This window comes from Amblyraja radiata, chromosome 20 (assembly GCF_010909765.2).
Source record: "Amblyraja radiata isolate CabotCenter1 chromosome 20, sAmbRad1.1.pri, whole genome shotgun sequence".
Classification (NCBI taxonomy): domain Eukaryota; kingdom Metazoa; phylum Chordata; class Chondrichthyes; order Rajiformes; family Rajidae; genus Amblyraja; species Amblyraja radiata.
In genome coordinates this window covers 40,951,425-40,965,986 of record NC_045975.1, presented here as the reverse complement: position 1 = coordinate 40,965,986, position 14,562 = coordinate 40,951,425, and the positions used below count along the sequence as shown (strand labels likewise).

The 14,562-nt window shown below is 44.7% G+C and overlaps 1 protein-coding gene across 3 annotated transcripts in view; it reads right to left on the bottom strand.

Moving 5' to 3' along the window:
- pik3c2a (phosphatidylinositol-4-phosphate 3-kinase catalytic subunit type 2 alpha) overlaps positions 1-14,562 on the bottom strand; it is a 169,340-nt gene that overhangs the window by 56,016 nt on the left and 98,762 nt on the right. For all 3 annotated transcript variants that reach the window (XM_033038477.1, XM_033038475.1, XM_033038476.1), the window contains exons 6-11: positions 10,461-10,581; positions 8,230-8,341; positions 5,139-5,221; positions 4,987-5,050; positions 3,428-3,574; positions 492-537 (exon numbers count right to left, since the gene is read on the bottom strand). In XM_033038477.1, coding sequence (XP_032894368.1) covers positions 492-537; positions 3,428-3,574; positions 4,987-5,050; positions 5,139-5,221; positions 8,230-8,341; positions 10,461-10,581 — 573 coding nt within the window. The remainder of the gene's footprint in view (positions 1-491; positions 538-3,427; positions 3,575-4,986; positions 5,051-5,138; positions 5,222-8,229; positions 8,342-10,460; positions 10,582-14,562) is intronic.

Genomic DNA, 14,562 nt, shown 5'->3' with positions numbered 1-14,562 from the left:
GATAACGTGAAGGTCCCAAAGTACACAACTGCATGCATTTATTTGGTAAAAGGATGGCCAAGGGGGAAAAACAAATCATAATATTCCCCAAAAGTAGAGCATCAACATCAGATGGCATAGTAGCACAGCTACTGCCTCAAAGCGCCAAAGACGAGTGTTCGATCTGGACCTTGGGTGCTGTCTGTGTAGGGAGTCTGCACGTCCTCCCTGGGACTGCGTGGGTTTCCTCCAGGTGCTCTGACTTCTTCCCACATTCCAAAGAAGTACAAGTTTGTTGGTTAATTGGCCCTCTTCAAATTGCCCCTAGTGTGTAGGGAGTGGATGTAACAGTGAGATAACATACAACAAGTGTGAATGGGTGATCGATGGTCGGCATAGACTGGTGTGCCTGTTTCAATGCTGTATCTGTCAACAAATTGGCACAAAATGAATTACCCACACTGCTAAATACACAGAGTAATAAAGCTGAATTTTGCATTGCAGTGACTTACCATTCTTGGCAGTATTTAGCGAATCACCACTCTCCTTCGATTTGACCTGCAGTTAAGAACACACTACAATTGGTTTCCAATGTCTGCTTCTCTTGCGACTTACGAATTGGAACTCTAAAGGTATGGAACTTTATAAAACACAAACATTTCTCTTCACGTGGTAAATAACGATCTTTTAGCCAATTATTTATTTTTATTGTTAAATCATAAAATTACTCTCATATCAAATCAATTTAAAAGTACAATGGGCGGTGTATCCCCAACTACATGTGGGCTGGGAGATTAATTGGTCACTAGGTTGTGAGCGAGTGGTTGAATCTGGGGAATCGAAGGGAATGCGGGAAAAATACGATGGGTGTGGTGCACCATTCCAGAGGCTTTTGGATAAAGGGAAAGGAGGATAGTGATCACATGCAGGCAGAGGAGGCTCGGTTAACTTGGCTGGACTGTTCTGTGTTCAGTGCAGTACAGTTCTACTGTTCGACACCACAGTGGTGCAACGGCTTCACAGCACCAGAGACCCGGGTTCGACTCTGACTACGGGTGCTGCCTGTATGGAGTTTGCACGTTCTCCCCGTGACCGTGTGGGTTTTCTCTGGAAACACACTCCAAAGACGTACAGGTTTGCAGGTTAATTGGCTTTGGTAAACTTGTCCCTAGTGTGTGGGATAGAACGAATACATGGGGGAGTACTGGTTAGTGAGGACTCTGAGGCCGAAGGGCTTGTTTCCACACTGTATCTTTAAACTAAACGTTCTATGTTCAGTGCAGTACTGCTTATGTGCCATATTCTATGCTCAGTGCAGTACTGAGCATAGTTCCATCATAATTCAATTCCATTAGGAAAACAGGACTGCAACCTGAAATCTAACATATGATTAAAAACTGATGATAATTTTAGTCAGCTGTGCTCTCCAGAAATGACCAATGGATTAATTCTCCTTCTCATCTGGTTTTTTAAGTTTAATTTAGAGATACAGTGAAGAAACAGGCCCTTCGTCCCACCAGATCCGCGCCGACCAGCGATCCTTGCACATTAACACTCTCCTACACACACAAGGGACAATTTTTTGTTTTACATTTACCAAGCCAATTAACCTACAAACCTGTACATCTTTGGAGTGTGGGAGGAAACCGAAGATCTCGGAGAAAACCCACACAGGTCACTGGAAGAACGTACAAACTCCATGCAGACAGCACCCGTAGTCGGGATCGAACCTGGGTCTCCGGCGCTGCATTCGCTGTAAGGCAGCAACTCTACCGCTGCACCACCGTGACCGGTGATTTGGAAGATTTCCTTAGACAAATAATAAACTGGAATAATAGAAATCCTCCATATTCTACGGCACAAGCAATGGATGGAACGTCTAACCACACTATTTGCATTTCACACAAACTGAGTGCATGTTGCTATTTAATGAACTATAATACTGGAACAGAGGCTGGTTTGTGAAACAGGATAGGCAGCCGGCAGGATATGCAATGTATACTTACATTGAGAACACCGCTATCTCCAGGCATTAAGTGATCCCCCTGTGATCACATTGCCAGCTTGGCCACAACTGGCATGAATGCTCAGCTCGTGAATGTTAAGAACTCATTGCTTAAGACTAATGCTATATCTGAGCTCCTCCACTTAGATCGATAGACATCGACTGCTGCGCAACAATTCAGGGGAATGGAACATCCAGGTTTACCAGCTAACAAGATGCAAAGTGCCGGACCAGTGGAGTAAGGCACTAAGCATCTTGTACACAAAGATAGACACAAAATGCTGGAGCAACTCCAACATCTCTGGAGAGAAGGAATGGGTGACGTTTTTGGATCGAGACCCTTCTTCACAGTCAGGGTCCTTTCAACAAACACGGCTTGTTCTTCAGAGTCTGAAGAATAGTTCCAACCCAAACCTTCGCCTGTTCATTGCCTCCACAGATACTACTTGACCCTTGCGTGTTGGGAGTGGATGGGAAAGTCGGATAACATAGACCTGGTGTGAACTTGTGATTGAGAGAAGGTGTGGACTCTGTGTCGGGAGAAACCCCACATGGTTACAAGGAGAACGTGCAAACTTCATATAGACAGCTCCTGTAGGATCGAACCCGGTCTCTGACGCTGTGAGGAAGCAACTCTACCACCACACCACTGACAGTGGAACAGTACCAGACCTATTTTGACCCAAAATGCCACCTATCAATATTCTCCAGATATGCGGCCTGACCTGCTGAGTTACTCCAGCACTTTGTGTATTTTTTAGTAAACTGCATCTGCAGTTGTGTGCGTCTTAACCTACGTGGTCCTTGGGGGCGATTTGCTGGCCATCCCTACCCCAGGAGCACCAGAGGTCAGGGGAGTATGCGGTTGGTCAGCTACACTGTATGAACACTAATCTAGTGAAGGCCTGCGCAAGTCTCGTTACTATATTCCAAGATATTAGAAAAGAAACATTATTGACTTACCAATCGCCAGCAGGAATCTGCAAATATTTTCAACTACCATGGATTGTGCTATTGAGCCATTGGTGCAGTAGATAAAGCCGCTGCCTCCCAGCGCCAAAGACCCAGGATCAATCCTGACCTTGGGTGCTGCCTGTGTTAAGTTTGCACGTTCTCCCTGTGACTGTTGCCCCTTTTCCTCCCATATCCCAAAGGCGTTCGGGTTTGTAGGTTAATTGGTCCTCTGTAAATTGCCCCTACTGCTTAGGGAGTGGATGAGATGGTGGGAAACGTAAAACTTGGGTGGTTATTGGAGTCCTTGGACTTTATCTTGCACTAAATGTTACAGCTGTGGACCAGCGATGGTCGGTGTGGACTCAGTGGGCTGAAGGGCCTGTTTCCATACTGTATCTCTTAACCAAACTTAACCGGTGTGGAGGAAGTGTGTTGCTTTTCAGCAAAGAGAGTTAATTAGTTGTCCACGCAAAGTGGTGGTGTTCTTACCTCCATGGTCTTACTTTTTGGTAGATTAACAACCCGTTTTAATTTCTTCACGGCGTCGGTAACAGCTTTGGTCTCTGTGCCATCCAACGCACTACAAATGTCCTTTACAGACTGGATAATCTGCTCCACCATTTTGTACTGCTTCCCCTGGTTAAAGATTACACAGCATCGGAGAAAGCCAACGTGACATGTCACTATTGCTAAAAGAACTTTAAGGAAAATGTTAGCAACTCCAAGTTCATACTTTATTTCATAATAACAACAACGCACATTTGGATTTTAAAGCCTGGGACAGAACCAACCACATTAAAATATCCCTTGGGCAAGTGTTAACACAGGGTGAACCATTGCTGCTCAACTCAGCCAGCTTTTACAAAAAAGGCTCTTTAACTCTATCCAAGTAAACAGCTTGGCCCGGTGGTCGGTGACATTGGGAGCTTGCGGGTCCCTGTGGGAGACCGCTTTTCGGAGCACCCGCAACGGCAACTTCTCCCGCCTGAATTGCGGGGTTGAAAACGACCCGGAGCAGGGCCTTACATCGCCCAGCGCGGCTTTAACGGCCGCGGGACTTGCCATCGCCCGCTGGGGGCTTTAACATCGGGAGAAGAATGGAAAACGAGAGAGACAATGACTTTGCCTTCTATCACAGTGAGGAGGAGATTCACTGTGATGGATGTTTGTGTAAATTGTGTGTCTTGGTTTTCTTCGTGTTGTATGACTGCAGAAACCAAATTTCGTTTGAACTTAATTTGAGGTTCAAATGACAATAAACGGTATTGTATAGTATATTGTATATGTATTGTATTTGGCTGATAGGCTCAGAGTGGGTTGTTAATAACAACGGCTGATACTAAATTCTTGCGGGTTTCCTTTCATTGTGCAAGCCTTTGTACACATGAAGATTCTCTGACTGGAAACATTCAGTCAGTAGACTTCCCCATATTGATCAGTGAGGGGAAGTTGGACAAATGGGCCTGTGAGGCAGGGCAAACTATAGATACCAATCTCACTTGTTGCTTGGATCAGCACTTAGAATATATATTCCTCTAGGATGGTGCTTCTTTCCAAACCACTTCTGCATCAATCGACTCCCCCAACTAATGCTTCACAAGTTGCCATCAAGAAAATATGAATCTTTACATTCTGTACTAATTGTCAGTGAGAGCAGGCTACAAAATTGATTTAGTTTAGTTTATTGTCACAGGTACCATGGTACAATGAACATTTTTTTGTTGCATGTTATCCAGTCAACTTACTGGAAGGCTAGGTAGTGAGAACCAACTGTTGAGCCTTCCCGAGGTGTTGTGGCCTAATTCAACTAAACACCAATGAAGGGAGGTGCCCACTTGATAACCCCAATGATATACAAGCATCGACACGATTAGTTTTTAATGTGCTTATTGACATGTAGATCGCTTGTTACTGAATATGGAGTTGGTTATTGTCCTATAGCATAAGTGTGTATAACCAGTTTCTACTTTGGCTTCGGGATTGGTTTTCTTGGTTGAGCGCTTATCCTGGTATCATAGTACGTACTTAGTATTTTAATAGTAATTTACCTCTTTCTGAAGGATTGCCTTCTCCCGCTTATGATAGACTTCCAGAAGTTCAATAAGACGTTGCCTAGCAAACAACATACAGAGACATAGTTATAAAGAAAACATTTGAGAAAATGCTATTCAATTGTGAAATGGGTAATTGGACGTTTTACCTTGTTGTGATTTCTTTGAAGGGCTTTTCCAGCTGAGAGAGATACTTTGTGAAGTCTGCAGGCTGCTCGTCATCGTCTTCTGCCTGTTTGTGGCACAGATATATGTAACTACATTGCTACTTTCAGTGATACCAAAAATTGGTCACTGCAACTATCTTGATGCATGTTGGAAGTGATAACTTGTATAACTGTTTACGATGGATTTTGCTTTCAAATTTAGAATTGGGTATGAGCTTTGAACTGAATTTAGTTTAGTTTAGTTTTGGAGATAGACGTACAAGCAGACCCTTCAGCCCACTGAGTCCACGCCGACCAGCGATCACCCTGTACACTGGTTCTATCCTACACACGAGGTGCAATTTGTGGAAACCAATTAACCTACAAATCTTTGGAATGTGAAAGGAAACCCACTCGGTCACAGGGAGAACATGCAAACTCTGTACAGACAGCACCCAAGGTCGGGATCTAACCCAGGTCTCTGGCGCTGTAAGGCAGCAATTCTACCGCTGCACCACTGTGCTGAATTTAAATGTCATGATCAAATTGGTATACTCGGCACATCTGGTCTGAGGCAACAATAAATTGTTTGATGTGACTCTTCAACTAAAAATAAGCATCTAATATAAATTATTATTTCTAAAAACCGACAGAAAGATTGAGAGCTATTCCTTAGGCGTGTGATTTCTGGTAAGTTTATGGAAGTTTCTTGAATAAAATAAACTATATTACACAATTGTATTAGAACAACTGCATTGTGAAGCAGTCAACAGGATTTGTGGCATTACTGTAAGTCGTTTTAAAGATGCAACCTGGAAACAGGCCCTTCAGCCCAAACCAACCATCCATCACCCGTTCACACTAGTTTTGAGTCATGACACTTTCTCATCCAATTTACAGAGGGCCAATAAACCTTCAAAACCGCACGTCATTGGGATAAACAATAGGTGCAGGAGTAGGCCATTCGGTCCTTCGAGCCAGCACCGCCATTCAATGTGATCATGGCTGATCATCCACAATCTTCTGCAGTTGTATAGGGCTCTGGTGAGACCACATCTGGAGTATTGCGTACCGTTTTGGTCTTCTAATTTGAGGAAGGACATCCTTGTGATTGAGATAGTGCAGCGTAGGTTCACGAGGTTGACCCCTGGGATGGCGGGACTGTCATATGAGGAAAGATTGAAAAAGACTAGGCTTGTATTCACTGGGGTTTAGAAGGATGATGGGGATTTTATAGAAACATATTAAATTATAAAAGGACTAGACAAGCTAGATGCAGGAAAAATGTTCCCATTGTTGGGCGAGTCCAGAACCAGGGGCTACAGTCTTAGAATAAACGGGAGGCCATTTAAGACAGAGGTGAGAACAAACTTTTTCACCCAGAGAGATGTGAATTTGTGGAATTCCCTGCCACAGAGGCCAAATCACTGGATGGATTTAAGAGAGAGTTAGTTAGAGCTCTAGGGGCTAGTGGAGTCAAGGGATATGGGGAGAAGGCAGGCACAGGTTATTGATAGGGGACGATAGGCCATGATCACAATGAATGGTGGTGCTGGCTTGAAGGGCCGAATGGCCTCCTCCTGCACTTATTTTCTATGTTTCTAATCAGTACCCCGTACCTACCTTCTCCCCATATCCCCTGACTCCGCTATCTTTAAGATCCCTATCAAGCTCTCTCTTGAAAGTATCCAAAGAACCGGCCTCCACCGCCCTCTGAGGCAGTGAATTCCACAGACTCACAACTGTCTGTGTGAAAAAGGACTCAACTCCCTGTGTGAAAAGATGTGGGAGGAAACCGGAGTGCCCGGAGGAAACTCACGCAGTCACAGGGAGAACGTGTAAACTCCACAGCCAGACAGCACCCGAGGTCAGGATCGAACCTGGGGCCCTGGTGCTGTGAGGCAGCGGCTCCACCAGATGCGCCACCTTAATTCCAAGTCAGCAAATGCCAAATTGAATCGCTGAAGCCTACAATCAGTAGCCAGCACTCTAGAAACACTTGGACTAATTGGAGAAATAAGATGCTGGTTTAAAAAATACACAAAGTACTGGAGTAACTCAGCTGCTCAGGGAGCATCTCTGGAGAATACGGATAGATGATGTTTGGGAAGGGTCACTTCAGGTCGGGACCCTTTTTTAAAGAAGGGTCCTGACCAGAAAGGTCGCCTATCCATGTTCTCCAGAGGTGCTGAATTCCCACTGAATTACTTTAACAGTTTGTGTCTTTCCTGACAGACTAATTGATTAATTCTGCAACAAATAAAAAATGGCCTTCAAATAAAGCCCCACTGAATTCCAAGAACATTTAAAAACTCGTTTAACAATTAATCTGCATGACCTCATAACTTATTTCAATAACAACTCCCCCAATCTTGCCAAATAGAATACTTCCCCACTTGAAGGACGAAGTCCAGATCAGGAACTGCTGTTTCAGATGTAGTGTAACAGGACACGTTTACACTCGTTCACTCACCAGCAATTCCCCAGTTGATTCATCTGCAGAGATTGAGTCATAGAGAAAGGAAACAGGCCCTTCAGCCCAACCAGCCCTATCTAAGCCAGTCCCACCAGCCCATGCTTGGGCCATATTCTTCTAAATTTTTCTTATCCAATCTAATGGGTGGCACTGTGGCACATCTGGTAGAGCTCTTCCAGCACAGCCCCAAAGATCATAGTTCAATCCTGACTGTCTTCCTGGAGTTTGCACGTTCTCAGTGTGACGCCATGGGTTTCCTCCGGGTGCACCGGTTTCCTCCCACATAGTGCACGGGTTTGTAGGTTAATCAGCCATCTGTAATTTGCACTTAGTGTGTAGGGAGTGGATGAGAAAATGGGATAACATAGAACTAGTGCGAACAGATGATCGACGTGGACTCGATGATTGAAGAGCCTGTTCCCGTGCTGCACCTTTCAATCGACCAAAACACACTTGTAGCCACTTATTCATGACATTAAACCAATTTTGTGCTTGGCTCCGATTAGTTTAAAATCATAAAATATCTTTAAGCTAGTTTCAATGTAGCAACTTTATTGCCTGCACATGATACGGTATGATTCACTGAAATAAAAATGTCATTCAATAAATTGTGCTTACAGTGCGGGCCAGAGTCCTACATATTGTACTGTGGCTCAGAAGCTGCAATTTGATCTCGGTGTCACACTTCCGGCAGTTCTGAATGTATTCATGACTTCCCAGGCAATGATTACTGCAAGATATGCAAAGAAATGTCAGATTATATAATGTTTAAGAAAGAACTGCAGATGCTGGAAAAATCGAAGGGAGACAAAAAATGCTGGAGAAACTCAGCGGGTGAGGCACCCTCTATGGAGAGAAGGAATAGAAGGTGACGTTTTGGGTCGAGATCCTTCTTCAGACCCGACCCGAAACGTCGCCTATGCCTTCTCTCTATAGATGCTGCCTCGCTAGCTGAGTTTCTCCAACATTCTCTCTACATCAGATTATATAAACTTTGTTTTAAGGAAGAACCCATGCTGGAGACCTTAAAAGATATCCCCTCAATGATTACTTCACAAGCCACTGCAAATGAATCTGAAGTGTCCCGACCCGAAACGTCACCCATCCATGTTCTCCAGAGATGTGGCCTAACTTGCTGAGTTACTCCAGCACTTTGTACCCTTTTTTGTGATCCAGCATCTGCAGTTAAAGACTGGTTAGAAGACTGTACAATCGACTATCAATGCCCTTTCAATACCAGTTCCATTTGTGGCCCATATCCCTCTGAACCTTTCCTATTCCAAAAGGGCAGCACGGTGGCGTAGAGGTAATGTTGCTGCCTCACAGCGCCTCAGACCCGGGTTTGATCCCGATTACGGGTGCTGTCTCCACGGAGTTTGTACGTTCTCCCCGTGACTTGCGTGGGTTTTCTCCGAGATCTTCAGTTTCCTCCCACACTCCAAAGACGTACAGGTTTGTAGGTAAAATTGGCTTAGTAAATGTATAAATTGTCCCTAGTATGTGTAAGATAATGTTAATGTGTGGGAATCGCTGGTCTGCACAGACTCGATGGGCCGAAGGGCCTGTTTCCGCGCTGTCTCTCTAAACTACTCTAAAATTATTCATGTGCCTGTTCCAATATCTTTTACATGCTTTTATAGTGCCGGTCTTAAATACCTCCTCTGGGGGCAGCTCATTCCATATGCCTACCACCTTCTGTGTGAAAATGTTGCCCCTCAGGTTCCTATTAATTCTTCTCCCTCTCACCTTAAACCCGTCCTCAGGTTCTTGATTACCCTACCCTTGGTAAAAGACACTGCATTCACCATATCCATCCTCCTTATGGTTTTATACACCTCTATAAGATCACCCCTCATCCTCACGCTCTCCAAGCAAAAAATAAGAAATAATTAAAGTCCTTATGATCAAGTCTTTATCACATAGCTATACGTAAAGTGCTGGAGTAACTCAGCAGGGCAGGCGGCATCTCTGGAGAACATGGATAGGTGACGGGTCGGAACCTTCCTTTGGACTTTATCACATAGCTTCCTGTGTATGACCATCTATCACATGCCTTACATGACAATATTCCCCAAAAATAAAGTATAACTTTGGCAATAAATTACTTTGAGATAGACATTACACAAATCCAAGTTAGACCCAAAATGTTGGGAGTAACTCAGCGGGACAGGCAGTATCACTGGATTGAAGGAATGGGTGACGTTTTGGGTCTGAAGAGTCTCGACCGGAAATGTCACCCATTCCTTCTCTCGAGAGATGCTGCCTGTCCCGCTGAATTACTTCAGTGTAAGCCAGCATCTGCAGTTCCTTTCTACACATACAAATCCAAGTCATTTTTCTTTCCATGGAGGGGACAATAAAGTAAAGGAAGTATAATCAACAGTAATTTCAATCCAGCATAGAGATCACATTTAACTTCAAGACAAATTTCAAAGTTAAAGATATTGAAAAAATAAAATTAACATTGAAGGTTTATGAACCATGGATAGGCGATGCTTTGGGTCAGGACCCTACTTCAGACTCTCAGTAAGTCAAGAGAAGTTGTTCAGACTGCAGAAGGGTCCCGACCTGAAATGTCACCTGTTCACATTCTCCAGAGATGCTGCCAGACTTGCTGAGTTACTCCAACATTTTGTGTCCGTTTTTAAACACTAGCACCTGCAGTTCCTTGTTTGCACAGATGCCCATGTTAAACTTGTCACCCTCTGACAAATCAACAAATAATAACAAGGACAAAATGTTCAAATAAGCACACTAAGAGCACATGGGACAAATTATTTTTCTTCTGATGCAACATAGTTATTTCATAATCAGAAGTTTCACACTGATAGCAACGAAACACAACTTACTTCAGCAACACCTCCTCCTGCCCACAGACCTTTAAGATGTAGCTGCCAATGTCAACCTTGTTGAGGTCGTCGTGAGCCCAGCACAGCGCCTGCATTATGATCAGCTCCACGTGAGAGCTCACTGCAACAAGAAAAATAAACTCTTTAGTTCAGCTTAGTTTACATTAGAGATACAGCACGGAAACCGGGCCTTTGGCCCATCAAATCCGTACCAACCAGCGATCCCCGCACATTAACACCATACACACACACACACACTAGGGACTTTTCACCTTTATACCGAGCCAATTACTCTACAAGCCTGTACATCTTTGGCGTGTGGGAGGAAACCAAAGATCTCAGAGAAAACCCATGCGGATACGGGGAGAACGTACAAACTCCATACAGATGTCACCCGTAGTTGGGATTGAACCTGGGTCTCTGGTGCTCAAGGCACTGTAAGACAGCTATTCTACTGCTGCGCCACCGTGCCACACAGCTTTACACTTACTCTGAAGCAGAAACAAAAGCGCTTTTCACTGTACTTCGGTACACGTGACAACAAACTAAGCTACAAGGACATACAAGAATCATTTGTCTCACAGCTTGTACAAATACAGGTATTAGTATTACAGGTCCACCATTGATTTTCCGACACCCTTGGTTCCGGATTATTCGTTTTGCAGGACCAACAAAGGTGACGACCTCCGAGAAGAGTCCAACGGCACATGAAAGGTCCACCTAGGCTGCCAAGGGGCCGAGATACTGGCCCACAAAGTCAGTCTGGCAATCCGCCTATGGGAACGGATCTACCGACTCCGGCCCGGGTTCCAGAGCCCCGGCCGCAGGAGGCAAATTCGACCCACCGATCAGCCGTGGATGTCACAACGAGGTAGAGGTCGGCCACCTCACCCGGCCTAGGCGTCACATTTTCCCAGAGATTAACTGTGCTTTTGAAATGTTATCCGGTGTAAAGGAGGTGCCGAACCATCAGTGGCCAGAAAATTGGTGGTGGATCTGTACCACATGATCAGTCCACGATAACTCCACCAGCTGGCAGTGCATGCTCACCAGGTCATAAAGGGTAGGAATAGAATGAAACCCATGAAGTCCAAGCCACCATCTAATCATTTCCCCCTAACCCCATTCTCCTGCCTTCTCCCCATAACCTTTGACATCTGAACTAATCAAGATCTCTGCCTTAAAATATGCACTGACTTGGCCTCTACAGCCTTCTGTGGCAAAGAATTCCACAGATTCACCACCCTCTGACAAAAGAAATGTCTCATCTCCTTCTTAAAAGAACGACCTTTAAGTCTGAGGCCATGACCTTTAGTCCTAGACTCTCCCACGAGTGGAAACATCCTCTCCACATCTACTCTATCCAAGCCTTTCACTATTTGGTACATTTCAATGAGGTTACCCTCATTCTTCTAAACACCAGTGAGTACAGGCCCATTGCCAACAAACGCTCATCATAGGTTAACCCACTCATTTCTGGGATCAATCTTGTAAACCTCCTCTGGACCCTCGCCAGAGCCAGCACATCCTTCCTCAGATACGTTGCCCAAATGCTCTAGATTGATTTGAAACAATCTGACAACATCTGGGTGAATATTCCCCATCTTAATTTTATTTAAAAAAGGAAAGTGTATTTAATTAGTATAACATCCCATGAAAATCTCCAGCTCAAAATCCAGAATCTTGAAAGCACACATCACTAATTTAGGACAGTTTCTTCCCCCCTGTTAACAGGCTTCTGAACGGTCCTTCCATAAGCTAGGGTACTGTCCGATTCACCTCTACCCCATTGTGGACATTGGAATTTGTCTCTGGAACTGATGCGCTACAATGCTGAGAACTATATTCTGTACTCTGTATCTTCCCCATTGCTCTACCTATTGTACTGGAGTTTGACGATTGTGATTTTTGTGTAATGTTATCTGATCAGCTTGGACAGCAAAGCTTTTCACTGTACCTTATTCATAATAAACCCAAGAGATATAGCAGCATTCTAGTAAGAGTAATTGAAATCGAATTGAGGATTAATGTTAGATGAATTAAAAAAAATAAAAAAATCTATGTACCACAACTGGAGTGAGTAAAGTCTATGAAGTCTTTAATTCTTAGTTAGCGAATCAAACAAAAATAATAAATACAGCTGCCTGATGGAGACACAAGGAACTGCAAATGCTGGAATTTTGAGCAAAACAAAGTGCTGGAGGAACTCAGCAGGTCAGGCAGCATCAGGGGGGGGTAGGGGGGGAAGTGGGGGAAATAGACCGACAATGTTTCAGGGTGGGTCATTTTCATTCGAATGGTGCCATTTCAAAATCAGTATTCAGTATTTACTTTAATGTCATTTTAACTGAGTACTTACATACACAGATGAAACTAAAAATTGTTTCTCAATCAGTTCCCGTCAGTGTAGTTAATAAAAACAGAATAAATACATATAGCTTTAAAAATTAAAATTACCATATCTAAAATAGGCCTAATAATTGAAATAAAAACAGACATTCAGACCGAACAGTGGCTTTGCTTTGACAGGTGCCAAGCTGTCAAAGTATGGGCGAGGTTAGATGTGTTGGTGTATGATATATGGGGAGGGGACACAGTCCGTTAACCAGTCTTATTGCCTGTGGAAAGAAGCTGTGTAGCATCCAGCTGGTTTTGCAGCTGATGCTCCTGTACCTCTTCCCAGATGGCAGAACGGAGAAGATGTGGTTTGATGGATGATAGGGGGTCCTTAATAATGGAGATGGCTCTGCTGATGCTCCGCTTCTGATAGATCTCCAACAGGAAAGGGAGTGGGGCACCAATGATCCTGCTGGCTGTCTTCGCTATCCTGTTAAGTTGGTTTTGCTCATAAGCTTGCAGCTCCCAAACCAGGAAGTGATGCTGTAGGTCAATATACTCTCGATGGTGCCCCTGTAGAAGGTCCTTAGATGAACAGTAGGGAAATCTGCTTTTCTTAGTCTTCGGAGAGGGTGGAGCCGCTGCTGAGCTCTTTTGATGACTGCTGTGGTGTTGGTCATTGAGGTCAGGTCATCCGCCAGGTGAAGTCCCGAGACCTTCACACTACTGACCCTCTCCACAGCAGCACCATCTTCATCAGGCCACTTCTTCAGAAGAAGGGTCTCAACCCGAGATGACATTTAGTTTAGTTTAGTTAGAGATACAGCATGGCAAACAGACCCTTTGGCCCACCAGGTCTGCAATGACCAGCAATCCCTGCTCATTAACACTATCATACACCCACTGGGGACAATTTTTACATTTACCAAGGCAATTTACCTAGTAACCTGCACGTCTTTGGAATGTGGGAGGAAACCGAAGATCTCGGAGAAAACCTATGCAGGTCACGGGGAGAACGTACAAACTCCGTAAAAACAGCACCCGTAATCGGGATCAAACCCGGGTCTCTGGCGCTGCATTCGCTGTAAAGGGCCTGTCCCACCTCGGCGATTTTTTAGGCACCACATGGTCGCCAGAGTGTCGGCTGTGTGGTCGTGAGAAGTCTCCTCAGTCGCCCAAAGAGTCGTAGCGTTTTTCTGGTTGTCGCTGGATTTTGAAATGTTCAAGATTTTTCGGTGACAGTGGACCTGTCTCCAATGAGCGTAGTTTGACTTCTCCTGACGTGGGTGCTGTTGTTGGTTCTCGCCTGTGCTGACTTCGGTGAATTCCGCTGACGGCTACCTACGACAGGCAACCGGCGACAGGTACCGGCGACTGAATTGTCTTCAGTTGTCGCCGACAGGGTCGTAGCTTGTCGCGGGTGGACGTAGGATGTCATAGGTTGTGTCGTCCTAATGGGTCGCCAGTTGTCAGTAGCTTGACGTCGACTAGGTCGTAGGTTGGTGTAGCTTGTAATAGATATTGTCGTGGGGGGGGGGGGCCTGTCGCCATTTTTTTGGCGACCTGCTTGACGACAGTCGCCGAAAAAAATCGCCTAAGTGGGACAGGCCCATAAAGCAGCAACTCTACCACTGCACCACCGTGGCTGCCCATCTGTACTTTCCCTCCAGATACTTGCGGTGGGTAGATGCAATTTCCATGCTGTATGAATATGACATATTGCCTGACCCACTGACTCCAGCATTTTGTGTCCTTCCAATTCTTA